Source organism: Brassica oleracea, chromosome C2 (assembly GCF_000695525.1).
Source record: "Brassica oleracea var. oleracea cultivar TO1000 chromosome C2, BOL, whole genome shotgun sequence".
Taxonomy (NCBI): domain Eukaryota; kingdom Viridiplantae; phylum Streptophyta; class Magnoliopsida; order Brassicales; family Brassicaceae; genus Brassica; species Brassica oleracea.
The window spans coordinates 51,242,589-51,262,079 of NC_027749.1; the positions used below are offsets into that span (position 1 = coordinate 51,242,589).

The following is a 19,491-nucleotide window of genomic DNA, read 5'->3' on the forward strand; positions in this document are numbered from 1 at the left end:
TTTGACCCAGTTATCACTCCGGCTCACGTTCATAGATCACATGTTGAGGCAAGAATTATTGTTCAGTTGTTTTATTTGCATTTTATTATGCCTTATTTTGTGGGATTCTTCTTATTTTCGTTCTCGTCGTGTCCTCCTCTTCCCTCATTTATTTTTTTCAATTTCAAATTGAATTTAACTTTTGTTCTATACGACAATGAATGACCCACCCAAAACGATAATCAATTTCAAGAGTGAGGATATATATTAGCGGGTACAGAAGATAATAAAAATTATAAACCATGCTATACTATGCACGAGAACTAACAATGCGGTTATGTCGGTAGGCTATCTAGCTAAGGCATTAGTGTCATTTCAGTTTAAGATAATACGAAAATATATCATAAATTACCGTTTTCATTTTAAATAGACCCAAATATATTGATCATAATTCATTAACAACATATTTGAAACCTAGCTTGTCATATTGTTATATAATTCATAAATTACTGGAAACTTTTCGGTATGAACTTTGTGGGATATCTACATATAATAAATTAAGTACGATTATCAGTGATTATATTGTTATATTTGGTGTGATTGGCCAAAAAATAATTTAGTGGGATTTTTTGTTGGAGATAACTTTGTCTATTGCCGTCATCGGATAAATTAGTGGCCTAATTTTATTACCTAACATTTATGTGAACGTTAAAACAGTAGTGTGATCATTTGATTGGGAGAGTTATTTATGAGCGTATCTGTTTTTCTTGTATTTTATTACGGCTTGATTGGTGCGATTCCTTTATCGCTCTATTTTGTTCCCTTCTCGATGTGAACAAAACGACAAATGTTTATCTCTACTCGTTTCTGATTATGTTTAATAGTATATAATTATGCTATGATATTTGATATTTCACGTTACGATATGGACCGACGTTAAAGTGGACCCTGCCATGATTTTTTATACGAGAAAAAACGCTAACCAGAATATCAAAAGTATTCGGGTCATTTCCAATTCCAGATAATAATTGAGCCCTGCCCCTGACCGTGCCCCTTTCTCTGCTCCCTGTGTTTATGTAACGACATTATTCATTTTTTTTTTTGGACAACTTGTAACGACATTATTCATGTAGGCCCCCCTGGCTGTGATTGGTTTCACATGTAACGGTGGTCGGTAGATTGACAATAACTCTACAATTTCAACCTTAAGTAACCATGCAGTCTTTTGACCCCCAAAAAAAAAGAAAAAGTAACTATGCAGTCTACGCGGTTGGTTTCAACCTGAGCCTGCTCCCCTGTGTTATGTAACATCGTCTAGCCTGTCGCTCTGATTGGTCTGGCATGTAACGGTAAGTCGGCAGATTGAAAATAACTTCATGATTTCAACCTTAATTAACTATATTCAATTATTCATGTTTGTTATAATGCAATTTCACACATATTGACTAACAGAGAAATTATAAACACCAAGTAATTTATGAGTTTTGTAAGAAAGGCTTTTAAGTTTTCAACTAACATCAATTTAGTTTTCAACTACATCAATTGTTTATTCAATTAATAGATGCCAACAAGTATATATTGATTCCTAATTTAGGCTCAATTATTCGTTAATGTTATATGAATGGTAGTAACAAAGATAAAAAAAATGGTAGAAAAGGTAAAATATATTATTTATAATTTAGATATATGTGGGTAGGCCTCGGCATAATATATGTAACTCGAAATCCGAACCGAACCCGAACTGAAAATTAAAAACCGATCCGTATCCGGTCCGAAATGTAAAAAAATATCTGAATGGGTCTTGTAAGATGGTATAAAACATATCTTAACCTGAAGTGTTATTAACTGAACCTAAACGGATAACCTGAAAAACCAAAAAAACCGAAAAATTTGAAAAGATATCCGAAGAAACCGATCCGAATGTCCAAAATAATATACAATATAATTATATGAAACATGAATATATACTTCAAATATTCAATTTCATATTTATTGTGACATGTTATCTAACAATAGGTATTTAAAATTTAAATAACTATCTTAAATACTTAATTATATATATATATATATATATTTCTTATGTTTTACTTTTAAATCTTAGATTTTATTTCGGGTATATCCGAACCGATCCGATATAAACCGAATCCGAATGATATATGATTACTTTATGGGTTCTATGATGTGATATAAAACCGATCCGAACCCGATGTGTTATATCCGAACCCGATCCGTACTTGTAAATTTACTAGAATAGGACCTAGGAGGTGTTATAAAAAAGAACTGAAATCCGAAAAACCGCCAACGGATATCCGAAAGCTCAGGCCAATACGTGGTTAGTGGGTAGATTTTTCTTCTATTCAGTTCAAATTGATTGTGTTCGCAGTTTTAAAATTGATTACTTCTTGATTATTTAATTTCACCAATCTGAACATATATTCCTAAGTTGTAAAAGTCTAATCCACTGTTTGTTTTCCCGTTTTCACTGCTTTTCACTGTTTCTAATACCATAAATAAACCCTAAACAAACTTGTACGCACTATAAATATTCTACCCCAGCTCTCTCTTCTCCACACACTCAAAACTATCTATCTCACCTTCTCTCTTATCTCACAAGAAACAACGATGGCAAAACTATACCAAACACTCTTTCTAATCATCTCAGTCTCCTACTTCTTCTCACCGGAGCTCATCGCAGCCTCACCGGCCGGATCTTCCCAAAAAGCCGTGAACTTCATCCAATCCTCTTGCAAAACCACCACATACCCAGCCGTGTGCTTCCGTTCACTCTCCGCCTACGCAAACGCCATCCAGACAAGCCCTGAACGCTTAGCCGAGACCGCTCTAGCCGTTACCCTAAGCCGAGTCCAATCCACGAAGCTCTTTGTCTCGCGTCTGACGCGTTTCAAGACACTCAAGAAGCGCGAGGTTAAAGCCATCAAGGACTGCGTCGAGGAGATCGACGATACCATCGAACGTTTGACCAAGTCGGTCCAGGAGATGAAGCTATGTGGTAGTGCCAAGAATCAAGAACAGTTTGCGTTCCACATGAGTAATGCTCAGACTTGGACTAGTGCTGCTTTGACTGATGAGAACACTTGCTCCGATGGGTTCTCGGGTCGGTTTATGGATGGACGGATCAAGAACTCGGTTCGGGCTAGAATCGTTAACATGGGCCAGGAAACCAGCAACGCACTGTCCTTGATTAATGCATATGGTAAAAAGTACTAATTTAAAATTAGTACTTAAGAAATGTTTTATTTTATGTATCCCAAATATATATAGAATAGTAATGTCTGGCTAAGAGTTTGATGTGATATATATGTCGAGTTTGTTAGATTATTTTCTCTTGTGTTCAAGTGTATTTTGAGCTATACAAGTTGAAGAAGATGTGCTTTTTTATTGCCGTAAAGAAAATTAGTAGACGAAAATTACAGTTGATTATTAAAAAGGACAAGGTACCCAAACAATCTTTCTCCCTTTCACACACATTACTTTCTTTGAGGCAAGTTCGGCACACATTTTCATGTTTTACATCAGCTTTTTCCCAAACCCCAAGAAAAAAGAAACGAGAAAAATAGTAAAATAGTTATGCTTAAAGTGAAAAAAAATCTCGCGTGAAGAAAAACTGTCTTTTTCTCTCATTTATGATGAATAATAATGGCAGACCAACTGGTTCAGTAGGTTTCCTTTTAAACATGGATTCTAGGGGTGGGGGCACTTTAGCCGATATCTGAAGCTGCACCCGAACCCGATCCGAAAAATCCGAACCAAAATCCAAACCGAAATAGCAAAATATCCGAACGAACAGTAGCAGCCTTGAGGGGAAGCCAAGGAAGCTCAGGCTTCCGGTCTTTATTTGGTTTAGTAATTTAGCGGCCACTTATTTATAAGAACCTATAATTAGCCTAGTGGTTAATGATCAACAAAGTTGTGAGATAGGTCTTTGTTTCGATTCCCCGCACATGCACTTTTTAAATCGCTTCCGGTCTAAAAATATATAAGGCGAGATTGAATATTCGAATCTGGACGGGTAATATCCGAAACCGAATGGATATCCGAAGATAACCGAACATATGTATAGTTAACCATATATTTCTAGTTTATATCTCTCATTTTATATAAAATAGTTATATTGATACTACACATACTTTAAGTTCATATAATATACATAGAATTACGAAGAAAATGATCTGTTACTCAATTAAAATGCATGTCAAACTTTTTATTTTAAGAATTAACAAAAAATTACATCCAAAATTTAAAAACAATAACCAAATTAATGTTTTTTTAGTTTCAAAATGTTATGTCCAAATCTATTAACCATTCAGTCTATTAAAAATAAAAAAATTAGTTAAGTGAAAGTTATATTTTTAAATACAAGAAATTTGAGAAATGAAAAATTTATTTTTTTTCAAAATCTAAATATCTGAATCCGATCCGAAATAACCGAACCCGAACTAAAAATACCCGAACCCGACCCAAAGTACAGAAATACTCGAACGGGTTCTATACCTCTATACCGAAATACCCGAAAATCCGAAATATCCGACCCGAACCCGGACAGTTACCCGAACGCCCACCCCTAATGGAATCTATCTATCTTACACACTTCACGGCCAAAACTGTCTTTTTAAGGTTTACAAGTTGTTTTAAAGGATAAATGTAATTCTTTAGGGCATCTCCAACCTATGACACTATTTGAGTGTCAAAATCACACTATTTTAGTGTAATTTTAGCACTAAATTGTTTTGAATTTCTAACCACAACACTAAATATTACAGGAATATTCATTATTATTATATTATTAATTAAGATTCTTCTAGTTTTAATATTTTTGATTAATACTAATTATCAAATAAATATATTATATAAAGAAATATTATATTAAAATATTAATAATTTTCAAATATAGATATATTATATATCAAAATATTATATTAAGCATTATTTTTAATTTCATAATTTAATTTTTCAGTGTTTAAATTAAAATTTGTTATGTATTTTAAATAGTTTATATTTGTTTTCATATAAATTAATATTTTATATGATTACATTTAGAAGATAACAAAATAATTATGGTATATTTATTTTTATTTAAAATAACTGATGCAGTTATAAAATGGTAATATAAATCAAATGTAATTAATTATGGTTAGATAATATTTAAACAAACAGTTTTGATTTAACAAAAAAAAATGTTAAAAAAACAAGTTTTGCCGTTGCTAATGTGCATCTGTGCACACCAAATATGGCGTGACATTGTATCAAAATTCAAGAAAGAGAATCACACTATTATACCTGTCACTTTTTCAGTCTGGTTGGAGAGAGAAATCATTAAATTTAACACTATTTTACTGTAATGCCGTTTGCTTGGAGCCGGCCTAAGAGCAAAAAAAAAACTAAATTTGCGAGCAATTTCAACATACCCGGTTTACTACAATTCAACACAAAATCTTCCAGACTGAACCATAATATCAAACAACGCACGAGGTTCTCTAAATTATTCTCTTCACACAAAACACAAATCAACCAAGTGGGACTACTTGAACGAGGCCAAAAACTAAGAGCAGCCATATCTTTAACCGCTCTAACCATTTTAACCGTTTCCATGGTCAATTTAGAGAGTAACATAGACATGTTTTTCACTTTCACATAGACCCTTAAGAAGAGGGGACTGATACTATATAAGATGCATAACTGAAGAAGACGATGAAGAAGCTTATCAACAAAATCTTGTCCCTTCCTCTTACGTGCCATAGCTCTCCAACTCCATATAAACTGCTAAGCAGTGTGATGTACGCGACATGATCATTTTTTTTTTGTACTAGCGATATGATCATCTTGGTCTCGTTTTCTCCCATATATTAAACGAACAATGACAAAGAAAATTGAGATCTCCCTTCTTCAAGAAATGACCAATGAGGGAAGTATATAACATTTGACATCCTTTCTCGATCATACGGTCTTCACAAACCTATTTGCTTGATCGATACCGTGTAGTGAAAGAGCTAGGCCGAACATAAGAACATTATTATTGGGGAGTTCTTAGGGTGAGGTTATTATCGGAATATAAGAACCCGTCTGTTAACTTTTAACTAAAAAAGCTAAGAACCGGTTTTTAAATAAGAGTTTTAAGAGCTGGTTCTTAGCTTTTGTAGTTAAAAGTTAAGAGACGGGTTCTTATATTCCGCTAAATGCAACATTATCGGGCACAAAATTTGGTCCTTAAGGGGAGGGAACCCACAAAAACACCAAAACCGAGGAGGAGAAGTCGTTAAATAAAAGGCGTTTTGGCTTGGTCCTTGTACTGTTCGCGGGCCCCACTGACATGTGGCGGCCCGCGATTGGTTCGTTTCTATTATTATTATTTTTTTTTTAATCTGAAAAAAAAAAAAAATTAAGATCCTTTACCGATAATGTTGCCCTAAGAACTACATCCTAAGAACCTTCCAATAATCATGCTCTAATGTTTGACTATTTCTTCAACTAAATCAGTTGCTTCAACAATTCTTGTGTTTCTCGCATACACATAAATTATAATCATATAAGCAATCTCATCAGAGCCGCATTGCCATTGTCATTTTGTTGTCCTTGCCGCATTGCCATTGTCATATTGTTGTCCTTGCAATATTCTTTTATGAAACAAGTGTACATGACCTTATCTACAAAGTAACCGTCAGCTTCCATATGATCAAACAGAGACTCTGCTTCAGGACTTATATGGTTTTAATAGGCAGAGGCATTCTCGTCATCTCACACAGCGTATTTAGCATCACAACTGCTTCATCCAAGTGAACATGACCGCATAACCCTTTAAACAATCTCCTTACAACACTAAAGCCATAAACCATGACATTACAATAGGCCCAACTATACTTTTTCAATATTTCCCTACAAATTTATGTTACTAGTTTCTACGTCTTATCAAGTCTGTGTGAATATTATATAAACTGTCTAGTTTTAAAAATGTAATACAATCGATTTCATATTAAATGAAGTACAATCATTCATTCATGGCCTTTATTTGCTCTAATTTCGTAGTCATCACAGAACTAACAGGGGGATTTCCTCAAAATCTAGGCATGCCATGTCATCAAAAATATTCAACCAATCAGAACATTTCATTTTCGCGTATGGGCTCAAAATTTGTTTAGAATGGACTTAGGTGTGTGGGCTTCGTTTGGTTTAGGTTTGGGCTTTTTTTCATCTGTCGATCAAGATTCAGTTGATCAACAAGAAGAAAGTTTTAGACGTTCTCTCTTCCCAAAACGTCTGCCGATCAAGATTCTTTAGGACTTAATGGTATTGTCTCCTGAAGCTTTAAATCAGCTTATCATAGTCTCTTAAACCATGAGTTTTTCTTTCTTCCTCGAGTCTGCAGTCTCCTGCTACGACACTGCTTTGCATTCTCCGATCAGATTATGAATACGACGGATCCACATTTAATCACTAACGCCACTCAAGAGTTAGTTTTTTTTTTGCAGATTCAACACAATCGGCAATACCAAAGCTTCAAGAAAGGAAATTAAAGGGAAACGATCTCAAATAGGGACAAAGGTAAGAACCAATAACAATCTTTTTTTCTTTAGAAACAATTTTTTTTTTCAAACACCAGAACCCATAACGAAAAACTGGACTAACTTATAATAATATATTCTCAATTAAATTGAAGCTCATGTCACTCATATGTACTGTTTGACTATTACTTGCAGTTGGTCGAAACGTTAATCCATGGGTTTAAGGTTTGATCCAGTCGTATCAGTGTTGGATTAGTTTGTTACACAAGAAGATACAATAAAGCTAATCTAGAGTCGTATCAGTGTATAGCTTCTGATACTTATCTCCTGCTCTCTAATTTCTCCGATCATGTTGAATAGGTTGATTAGGAAAGGGATCCCGCCAGTATTAAGGTAAAAGGTTTGCCTTTTATTTCTGATGTTGCCAAGAAAAGTCCACCGCCCTAGAGAATTATTACAGTGATTTGAGCAGACCGAGAAGGAAAGACCACATTGACAACACATCAGATTGATCGTGTGAGACTGAGTCTCAATTTTTTTTGTTCTTTCAGAAAAATTGATGTATTTTATATTCAGTTAATTTTCAAGGATATATTTGTGTTGTTTTAATTGGTTATAAGCTCTGTTTCATATTGTAATTTTATGTAGTCTCAAAAGCATTGAAAAAACAAGATGCTATCGATGCTGTTATGGTTGGAAATTTAGAATACTTGCTGACAAAGAGATAAGGGTTGGTATCAGAGAGATTCACTTCTTCCCTGCTCCAGAGCAGGTACCTACGAACTGATTTTGTTTTACTGCACTTCAAGTTTTAGTATTGTTTCTTATCTTTAATGATTTAACCTTTAAAATCTTTTTCTTTTGATGATAGTGGTCCATGTGAATTCGTTGGTGTGTTGCCTTGGTTTGATCCTCCAAGACATGATATTGTAATACAGTATAAACATAAAGATGACTGGTTAATATCTGTCTATTTACTTCTATTTTTGGCTTTAATCTTATGTAGTATTGGTTTTCTTATAGGGGATCAACTTGCTATTGCCAAATAGACTCGACATAGGCTTGGTATGGGATCAAACATGTATCCATCAGCATCAGCTTCTCTATTTAGTAATCACAAAGACGAAAGCCTAGCTGATGTTCCCGTTGAACAGTTGATTGAGAATGCTGATGCCTTTGCTGCTGTCTTCCCAGGTTGGTTAAGAAGAGTTTTTTTTGTTCATGAACATGATCTCTCTCTCTCTCTACAGCGATGTTTTGGTTTATGTTTCAGCCAGAGCAAAAGTACGAGATTGTGAAGAAGTTGCAAGAATTGAAGCATATATATTGTAGGATGACTGGTTATGGATGCTCCTGGTTTGAAGAGAGCCAATATTGGTATCGCTGTTGCTCCCACTACAGATGCTGCAAGAGGCGCTTCTGATATTCATCTCACCAAGCCTTGACTAAGTGTTATCATCAGGGCGTTTAAACAACTTGAGCTATTTTCCAAAGAATGATGAGCTATAAAGTCAGTGTTCTCTTTTAAGCTTTAGTTGTTTCCCCATGTTGTTTTCTAACATATTTATGCAGTCTCAATCACCATTCATATAGTAGAAAGTAATAAACCTTGCATGTATTTTTGAACATCTCCAAATGTTCCTGGTTACGTTCTCTTTGTACCTTTTTTTATAGTTTGTGTTCATGCTTATTGCTTTAATATGGATAGTGAGTTTCTCTCTTTCTAAAACTTCTTCCAAGTGCTTTAAATGTTAACTGCTCGACATGAATAATCATGAATATCTCAAATGACAAAGTCGTGCCTTCTCCTACACTAGATAGCTGGAAATCAAATAAATCTTTCCATTTGAGAGGGGAATCAACTATAACAGTCCATGACATTGATAGATATCGCAATGTGGTAAGAGCGGAAAATCAACAAATTCGACATGAAAAGAATAATACATGTGATTATTTGAGAAATCAGTAGAAATTAGGACTAAATAGAAACTAGGATAATGAAACAATAAAACCTAAAATATAGAAGACACCAAAGTGATGATATTCAACACATTATCCCCGGTGAAGACACATAGTCATTACTAATGAATGACTTGATGCAGAGGAACTTTAAAAGGTTGCGATCCTGTCAATCATATGTAAATGCACCTTGACAATGAAGCATGCAGACGCCTCTTCGATGTTTCTCCCAGTTGCAGCATCTAGGAACAAGACATCAGAGAAACCTGATGACTTTGCTTCTACCAACGATTTCACAATCTCAAAGTTTAAAACAGAAAAGCAAATTAGAGAAATATATATATTCCAATAACTATATAGTATAGTTATATTGTAACAGCAGCCTGAGGAGAAATCCAAACTTCAGCAGCAAAAGGCTCCTATATCAAGCGAGAGAAAGAGCACTCAAAGAAGAGATGATGGTGAGTCTCTATTTCCAGATTACAAAGGACGCACGTTCCGAAGACATTTAACCCCCAACGCCTCAAGCGATCCTTGGTTGGCAGTCTTCTCCGCAAAGCCAGCCATGATATAAACGCATTACGTGGAATATGTTCCTTGAACCAAATAGTCTTGTGCCAATATTTATTGTTGATAGTGTTTATATTCTTTTCTGACATTAGTATCCATATTTTTTTAGTAAACTGATCCAAAGAGATTAGTTTGTGGAGCTAACCAAACGAGGATTATAGTGTTTACTTTGGAAAAAGTAATAGGTTGAATGATAGATGGCGTGCGTGCTTTTTCACATGGAAATCTGCACATATATTAAAATTGTAAGATTTGAATCATAGAAAAAATATAGTGTATATGACTGAAGTTGGTCAATTCCGAAACTAAAGATGGCTAAAATTCTTCTTTGTCAAAATGCATAGATGTGAATCTTATATGAATAGAGTTCTCCATTGCTTATAGCAGTGTAATAAACTCCGTGTGTAAAGGAGAAAAAATGTTATATAAGTGAAAACAAAAATTATGATTTTTTTTTTGTGCCTATAGGCTCTTCGCAATTTGAAGAAGAAAGAACATATTGTGTAAAAATCTTTGGCTCGGTCAAATTTTATCCAGTTGTTTATAAAACTGTTGTTATCTGATTCATGTAATTTTCAGTGTTGATTTAAAAGCTCAAAAAACTCATCTATACTGATTTTTTGATATTTTTTCTGTGATTTGAATTTAAAAAGAGATAAAACTTTCCGCGCGAAACGCGGAAAAAATAATATTTTAAATAAAATAAATTTATAAGACACAATCCGCGCGAAACGCGGAAAAAATCTCTAGTACATCTAACTACGGGTCATTTATAATGTTGTCCAGAATTTGACTGTCATTTATTAAGTGCCAACTTCTGAAAGTATTTTACATTGCTATGGTTACTGTTTTTGCTTTCTTGGTTACAAATATGTTCTATACTAATTCAACTTTATATTGTACGCTGAATTTTTTCTTGAAACATGTAATAATAATTAACTTAAGATACGCTTAGACTTATACCAATGAACCCATCTTAAATTTTTTAAGAAGCATTATGCTTACGACGAACCTTAGAGCAACTTTGATGGTGGGTTTTTACCATGCAGTTATTAAGTTATATATTGGTGTATGTATATAAAAGTATATTAAAATTCTCGGAAACAAAACCAATAATATATTATTTAACATATTATTGATTGGATTTCCAAGAATTTTAGTATAGAATTAATTAAATAATAATTATTATATATACATACATTAATATGTAACTTAAGAACTCCATTTAAAAAAAAAACTACTTCTGGAAGTGCTCTTATAGGATTGCGTAAATTACTATTTTATAAAACCAAAGTCTTATTGTTTTGTCAACAAAACTGTCTGTCGTAAATATTATCTCCATACGAGAAGAAAAGATAATAATAATTTTCTTTAACTAATGATTAGACGAGCAAGCTTTACACGGATGAAAAAACTAAATTTACCTACATGAAAACAATGCTGAACATTTCAATTTCATCCCTCAAAAGTTGATCAATTAAACTAAAAGAAAATGGTATAATAGCCATCGTTTATTTTTTTTTCTTTTTTCAAAATTCGATGATTATTTTAATCTTAACACTATTTACATTAAACATAATTTAGACAAAAAAATATTACACATAATCCGTGAGTACACGGATCAAATATGATATTTTACTTAGCATTTTCATAGAAAACAACCCGGGCGTAGCTCGGGAGCAGCCCTAGTATGATTAATAGCTATAATTATCATTATTGTTAAGCATTTTAGGTGACTCTAAAACAAGAGTCAATAAGAAAAATAAGGAGTTCTGGATAATAATTTAGCATTAGGTGGGAACGTTGACAAGTTGTGGAGGAAACGTATTTACAAAGTGCGAATATATATAGCACTAACATAAGGTATCATTATTTTTGGTAATTATTTACACTTGAGCTTATTTTAAGGGATAATTATATTGTTTACCACTCTTGCGCACGGGTGATTCTTTTATACTTTTAGTGTAGGATCTAACTCTCTTGTACTTCAAGACAGAAACTTTGATTGGTTTAATGGTTGCAAATAAAAGAAGAACATTTCACCGTTTACGAAAATGCTGCAATAATTTCTTCATTTATGTTATTTGATGCATGACAATAACATGATTATCGAATAAAAATCAGTAAGTAATATCATGCCAACATTGTATTGCAACAAAAGAGTTAATCAATACACTAGAATAAAGGGTCAATCATGCGTACTCTAACACACTCTTGAAGATCTATTTTCTGTTATATAATAAGATATTTTAACATTTTCTTTAATAAGATGAAATTAAACTATAATGTGCCCTATGCTTTGTACTTTTTTCGGCATACCCTTATAGGCCGAAGCCAGGGCTTAGGGTGTGTGGGCACGTGCACCCACGATTATATCAAAATCCGAAATTTTATAAGGTAATACATCAAAGTTTCGTTAGCTCTTATGGTAAAAGGAAGCTTGTGCACCCTTGGTTTCACAGGTTCGATGCTTGTCTAATGCATTTTTATCTTTTTACCATCAATAGTGCACCCATTACTTCAATGGTCTGGATTCGCCCATGGGCTTATATGACCATGAATACATTTTGGTGGAGGAATGAATTCTGCAACTCCACAATCAACCAATCATTTTTCAAGAAATTATACAAATTCGCACCTCATCATTTTTTCTCTTATTCTTTTGATTTTCTTTCGAGTGTGTACTTATAACTGTATACACTAATTAATTAGACTTTCAAGCATTTTTATAATTTAACGAGTTTACTCCAAAGTCCAAACCAAGTGGAAATCAATCTACTTTCCACTTTCCTGGTCTTATAATAATCGTTAGATTGTTCAAACGAGTTCACCAAACAATATAATAAATCCTTCTGCAAAATAACAAGTTAATAACCATTACCAAACATAGTATCGCTTTGATCCTTAACAAATTAAAACATGTTCTATTTTTTTTTTTTTCTACACTCAGACCACTAGAGAAACACATGATGAAATGAAAGGAGAAAATAAAGAAAATAGTTGCATTATAGTATATCTTGCAACAAATGCAAATTCATACATGTGTCATGTTCATCTATGTGAGGTATCGTCCAATGAAATATGGATCAGTGTATATACAGAAAAATTAGTACACACTCTCTCCCACGAGTATCACGTGTAGTCCATTACTTTGATCCCCATAAAATGATAGCGTGTCCACTAAGGCCCACTTATTAGACCGGAAAGCACGGTGGTTAGTTGGCGATGCCTGACTTGACAGTGGCTAGGACCACGCCCGTTTCAGCAGTCCAATCATATACTTGCAAGTGGGACCAGCCCAGCGGCTTCAAGCACAAGGTATACTAGGATCAGACCAGTTTAACCGATCGATCTTCAAGTTCGGTTTAGGGAAAAAGAAACGTGCGATATGATGGTTTGGTTTGTATTTAACTGTCACTTTCTCAGTTTCCTGAATGTAAAACTTACCAAAGTACTCACTACAGTCGGTTTGTGGGTCCCATCTCCAATGATATAAATCAGAATATTAAATTTTGATTTTGAAATGTAAATGTTGATTTTGGACAAATGCAATCAACCGTACTGGTTGATCGTGTGCAATGAAATGTTCTTTCTCGAGTGCGAAATGGTATGCTAGTAAAAACTACTGGAAAGTGCACGTTTGGGATTATTTCTATCATAATCAGATGTATGTTCCATACAGATATTCTATCAACATTACATCACACACTCTTTGAATGTGAATATTGACACAGTCCAAAAGATTACTTATATAAAGCAATAAATTACAAATTCATGTCGCTCATTTATATATAATTTAAGCTATATTATCTTAACTTCGTTTGCACTATAGAAAAATATCTAACTGTATGAAGGCTTATAAAAGATTGTTAAAGAGGTGCACGTTCAAAGATTTGATATATGCTGCTGTGCAGTATAAAAAATACCACCCATATACGTACGTATTACTCACGAACATAAAGTGTTTATTTATATATATGTAGACAATACTAAATGATATAGAATTTGCAGGAATAATCATAGTGTCTGCAAGTGGAGAGTTGGAGATAGAAGCGTCCTGCTTAAGAACAAATCTCTTACTTTATTTTCATATATTAATAGTAGCTATTTCACAGGCATAGGAGAAAAGGAAAAATGCCGTAAAAAAATAAAATGAGAAAAGGGACATAAACATAAGGTCTAGCATTAGGTCATAATATATTTCACTATAGAATCTAATGATCAATATGGTCCTTTAATTGCTCTATCCTTGCTTTATTAGAGCATAATCTACTAATATCTGAACGTATAACCTCTTTGATATACTACAAAAAAACGGAGTTAAGTTTAGTTAGGCATACTGAAAGTGTATGTTGTCATAAATCTGAGGATTTATCATCGTAACTTATGTTGAAAGTTGCATGTTAACAAAAAAAATGTTGCATGTAGTGTGTAATGAACGAATTTTAAAATGTAAACTAAAATTGCATGTAACAAAAAAAATGTTGCATGTAGTGTGTAATGAACGAAATTTTAAAATGTAAACTAAATCGGGAATTTGGATGTAAGTTAAAGGGGTGGAACGAGAAAAAACGAGAACTTTTGTGGGGACCAATGTAAGTAAAGTGGGGCCAGCACCGAAGGCGATAAGCAGCTTTTTCACCGCGATGATGTTCCCTGTGTTATTACGTAACCAACCACTCATGTCACGCCACGTTATTTTATTACTGAATTTCTTTATTTATCTTACTGTTTTCTTTTGGTGCCAAACAATATTTTTTCCACTTTCCCCCTTTATAATTTCAGATATTAAAAAATTATTTTATTTACGGAATGTAAAATACAGTACTTCATATGGTGTAAAAATATCATATAATTTAAGTTCAAGCTTACCAAAAAATATAAATTGACTTAAAAAAAAATATCCTACTAACTTCTGAAATTTAGTTAATCGACTTTTCTAGACAGTTGATTAAGTATTTTTGAGTTTTATACGTAAGTGCTAACTAAATCAATTAGTAAAGAAAGTTTTAAAAGGGTAAATCGAGGTATGTTCATAAAAAACATTGCTATCCATCAAGACTAACTAAGAGGAGAATATACTCAAAACAACATGCACATTGTCTTATTAAAGGTTTCAGAAGAACATGCGCATAAATGTCACCAAAACGAATCTATCAACCTTCATGAGCGACAAATATTATATTGTGTTATATATGTGACGATCAGCGTTAACACAAAAAGTAGAGATTGTTTAGTTCAATCCAAGAGTGTAGTGTGATACTTGAGTAACACCACGGGTGAAGAGGCGGATGGAGTTAACACAAAAAGTGTGATGATCTCCCCGTCACCCGAACCATGAAAAGTGTATTGCGATCGCGATGAACGTACCACCACCAAACGCTGAGCCTCGAGTAATTAATTTGTTCATACAATTAAATGGAACTAGTTTATTTGAAAAACGTCGCATTCAATAGTTGGTAGAGATAGTTCTAAAAGATCACATTACTTCTCTATTACACACACATAGAAAGTGAAAACTTATGCAACACTTCAGGTAGATGAGAGGAAGACAGTGATAGCTTTGTTATGATTAAAAGACCCCCAAAATCTGAATAGAATCTTCTGTTAATAAAGTGTGGGAAAAAAACACATAAACTAAAATTAAAAGGACATTTCCTTTTGCATCATTAGAGTTTTTGTCTCTGTTTACATTTATATGCCTATAAATATGTATACATACAAGTCTAGAGAATCCGCCATTATCGGAATACTCTCAAGTCTCTCATAATCTCAACATAAACAAGACAAAACGCTTTTGTCTCTTTGTCTAAAATCTACGACAAACCAAGAGAAGAAAAGAAAAATCTCATATTTTTTAAAAAATTGCATGTTCAGGAAGAAGATTCAAGTAAGTTTGTTTCAGTACATAGAACCATCTGTAAGTTCTAGATTTCGTGATGTTACAATATGTTATATAAGTACAACTATCTTCTTTTTCATATTTAAAGGACGAGACGATTACATTGTATTTCTCTCTTTTTGCTGTCGGAAAGTATCTGTATACTTAATTCACACATTAAACTTTTTTACAATGTTGTTCACTATATTCTTTTCTCCTTTATAATAACAATATAATCAAATATAGTGCACAAATGAAAAAGTTGGGAAGTAATAATACGTTCATTCACTTAGATTATGGAAAGTTGATTAACTACGAGTTTAAAACCATGCATATCATGATTCTTGTTTTTTCAAAAAAAACATTTATGCATATAAATTTGTTCAGTCGAGAAATTATATGAGTATTCAAACGTAACGTTGTAAACTTGTCATAATTACAAAGAAAATTCATAATGAAATGGATCAAATAGTTTAATGATATGTGTATGGAAAATTAAAGATACATCTCTATGTAGTCTTACTTGTATTTTACATACCACTGATGATAGATTACAAATTGCAGAAAATATAATAATAAAAGGATCAAATGGAAAGTCTCACACACATTCCTCCGGGTTATCGATTCCATCCGACCGATGAAGAACTCGTTGACTATTATCTAAAGAAGAAAGTTGCATTTCCAGGAATGCAAGTTGATGTTATCAAAGATGTTGATCTTTACAAAATCGAGCCATGGGACATCCAAGGTTTGTATACATTCCAAAATTTAATTTCGATGTCACTAGCTAAATCACTTTATATATACTAGTCATTAGATAGTAAGTCACTAAGTCACACCTTATAGGCGATAATGTTTTTTTTAATATACAGAGTTATGTGGAAGAGGGACAAGAGAAGAGAGGGAATGGTATTTCTTTAGCCACAAGGACAAGAAGTATCCAACAGGGACGCGAACCAATAGAGCAACGGGCTCCGGATTTTGGAAAGCAACGGGTCGAGACAAGGCCATATACTCGAAGCAAGAGCTTGTCGGGATGAGGAAGACTCTTGTGTTTTACAAAGGTCGGGCTCCAAATGGTCAGAAATCCGATTGGATAATGCACGAGTATCGTCTTGAAACCGATGAAAATGGACCACCTCATGAGGAAGGATGGGTGGTTTGTCGTGCTTTTAAGAAGAAACTTACCACAATGAGTTACAACAATCCAAGAACAATGATGGGATCATCAGGACAAGAATCAAATTGGTTCACACATCAAATGGATGTAGCTAATGGTAGTTACTACCATCTTCCTGACCTAGAGAGTCCAAGAATGTTCCAAGGCTCATCATCATCATTACATCATAATGATAATGACCCATATGGTGTTGTACTCAGCACAATCAACGCAACACCAACTACACTAATGCAAGGAGATGATGAAGAAGATCATGGAAATATTATTACTAATGATGATGATGATGGTCACATTATTACTAATGATGATAATCATGGTCATTTTATTACTAATGATAATATGATTATGATGAACACAAATACTGATCATCATCATCATCAATCAGGATTACTACTCAGTGATGATCATAATGACCATATGATGGATTGGCAAACTCTTGACAAGTTAGTTGCTTCTCAGCTAATCATGAGCCATGAAGAGGAAGAAGTTAACATTAAAGATCCATCTGATAATTCTTCCAATGAAACCTTCCATCATCATCTCTCTGAAGAGCAAGCAACAATAGCTTCAATGAATGCATCTTCCTCTTCTTCTCCATGTTCCTTCTACTCTTGGCCTCAAAATACAAACACCTAAAGATCCATCCTCAAACGTGTGTGAATCCGAATGCCTCTCTCTATATAATTAATTAAGGCTCATATGCTTATTATAATTACATATAACGGTTACTAATTATAATTTTATATGAAATTTGTTAATTTATCTTATCACCCGGTGTAACTTTCTTTAGTTTTGTGAAATATATAAAACTATTTCTAAATATGGTTCTACACTTACGTTATATATAACACACCAAAAAAAAAAGTCATCTTTCAAGAAACTCAAGAACACAACAAGTATCAAAATAAGGATACAAGCATAATCTAAACAAAATCAATTTGAGAAACAGGTCTACAAGTTTGGGAACAAACGGATTACATATAAACTGATAAAACATTCTCAAGACACTAAAAGCAAACAAAAGAGGCTCAGCAGACACAACAAAATAGAAGAAGAGTTCCATCACTCTTTTTCTGTTTCAAGCATCTGTACAATCTGAGTCACTCCCTCTACAATTTCTTTGCGGATCGTACTGTCTGTCTGGCATATAAAACGTCCGTGGAAGATGGTTGCTGTATCTCTCTGTTGCATCTTTCCCCCACTAGCAGACTTCTCATCCGCTCCACCAATTATCGAAGGCAAAAAAAAACACAACAAGAAATTAAAACACGCAAAATAATCGACGAACAATAAAATAACAGTAAGAAGGTATCTTTATGGAAATACGAGAGGGAAAAACTCTTTATTTCAAGATCGATTATAAAAAAAAAAAAATATAAATATATATACGGAAGGGGAAACAATTTATTACAAGATTTGATTTAGAATAACAAAGTGATGGTAAGTGTCAAGAGGCAAATGAAACATTATCATCTCTAACGATCTCAACGACAGGAGACATGTTCTATTTTGTTTCCACTAGTTACACATAAGCTTCTTCCTTTATCAGTCGAGTAATCAATCATTTCCCCTTAAAACTTTTAAATGTTTCGAAAATAAAACTTTGACAAAAAAAAAAGACAGTTTGTATAAATCATGGTTTTATAAAATTCTGTAAAAAGAAAAGTGGATAAATGTACCTCACCAAAAGGCACCTTTGACTTGCGATACCTCATCATCTTGTCTTCATCGTCAAAGAAGTAATTAAAAGCTTACTTCACTAGCCGTCGCCAACGTTCTCCGTAAATGCGGTGGAGAGAGAGAGATAAGGTGGCCATGTATGTGTAGCTACTTTGATGTGGACTGAAGTTCTCTCTCTCTCTCTCACAGATTATAAAGGGAAATTTTGAAAGCGGAGAGCCGTTACAAACTGAGAAGTAGCCGTTTGGAGAAAGTAGCCGTTGGGCTCCGTTGGAGTTTCCGAGGTTAATTAATGTGTGCGGGGAGTCCCCGGTAGTAATATTGCTCGTCCTTTAAATTTGTTGTTGTTCGTTCTTCTATTTTTCAAAAAACATATATTTTAAAATCATTTTAATTAGAAAAGTAATTATAATCAAATATTTTTTGATATATTTATTTTATTTCTTGATGTTGGGGTCAAAATCGGTCCCGACGGAATCAATGTCTGAAAATCCGTAAAAATCGGCATGAACGTTTTTATGAAAAGTAAATCTTCGGAAAAAAATTATTCTTACGAAAAGTCATGCGGAAGAAACACGAGACATTGGAGAAAACCCAAAAAAGGTCGCATGGTCGCTACGTACCGACCGAGCTCGAGCCAAGCTCGGTCGCTACACAGCGACTGAGCACACGTCCCGCTCGGTCGCTACGTAGCGACCGAGCGTCTCGCTCGTAGCGACCGACCG

General features: G+C 33.7%; 2 protein-coding genes across 4 annotated transcripts; both read left to right on the forward strand.

Moving 5' to 3' along the window:
- Window positions 1–2,528: 2,528 nt before the first annotated feature.
- Window positions 2,529–3,380, forward strand: LOC106327921 (21 kDa protein-like). Its single transcript, XM_013766236.1, has one exon. It carries the CDS (start codon window positions 2,602–2,604, stop codon window positions 3,205–3,207), a length of 606 nt encoding a protein of 201 aa, XP_013621690.1. The 5' UTR covers window positions 2,529–2,601; the 3' UTR covers window positions 3,208–3,380.
- A 12,391-nt stretch (window positions 3,381–15,771) lies between these two features.
- On the forward strand, window positions 15,772–18,340 carry LOC106325472 (NAC domain-containing protein 101-like). Of its 3 annotated transcripts, none has more exons than XM_013763523.1 (3): window positions 15,772–15,915; window positions 16,471–16,654; window positions 16,779–18,340. In XM_013763523.1, the coding sequence occupies exons 2-3, from the start codon at window positions 16,495–16,497 to the stop codon at window positions 17,720–17,722; spliced, it is 1,104 nt and encodes a 367-aa protein (XP_013618977.1). In that variant the 5' UTR covers window positions 15,772–15,915; window positions 16,471–16,494; the 3' UTR covers window positions 17,723–18,340. The 3 variants fall into 3 exon arrangements, with proteins under 3 accessions (XP_013618977.1, XP_013618979.1, XP_013618978.1); XM_013763525.1 differs by lacking the exon at window positions 15,772–15,915 and adding an exon at window positions 15,920–15,945; XM_013763524.1 differs by lacking the exon at window positions 15,772–15,915 and having other exon boundaries at window positions 16,396–16,654.
- The last annotated feature ends 1,151 nt before the right edge of the window (window positions 18,341–19,491 follow it).

Bases quoted from the DNA above. Each gene is read 5' to 3' on its own strand.
- LOC106327921 (XM_013766236.1), top strand. From the start codon at position 2,602: ATGGCAAAACTATACCAAACACTCTTTCTAATCATCTCAGTCTCCTAC.
- LOC106325472 (XM_013763523.1), top strand. From the start codon at position 16,495: ATGGAAAGTCTCACACACATTCCTCCGGGTTATCGATTCCATCCGACC. The intron at 16,655-16,778 runs GTTTGTATACAT...TTTAATATACAG, and splicing joins CGAGCCATGGGACATCCAAG to AGTTATGTGGAAGAGGGACA.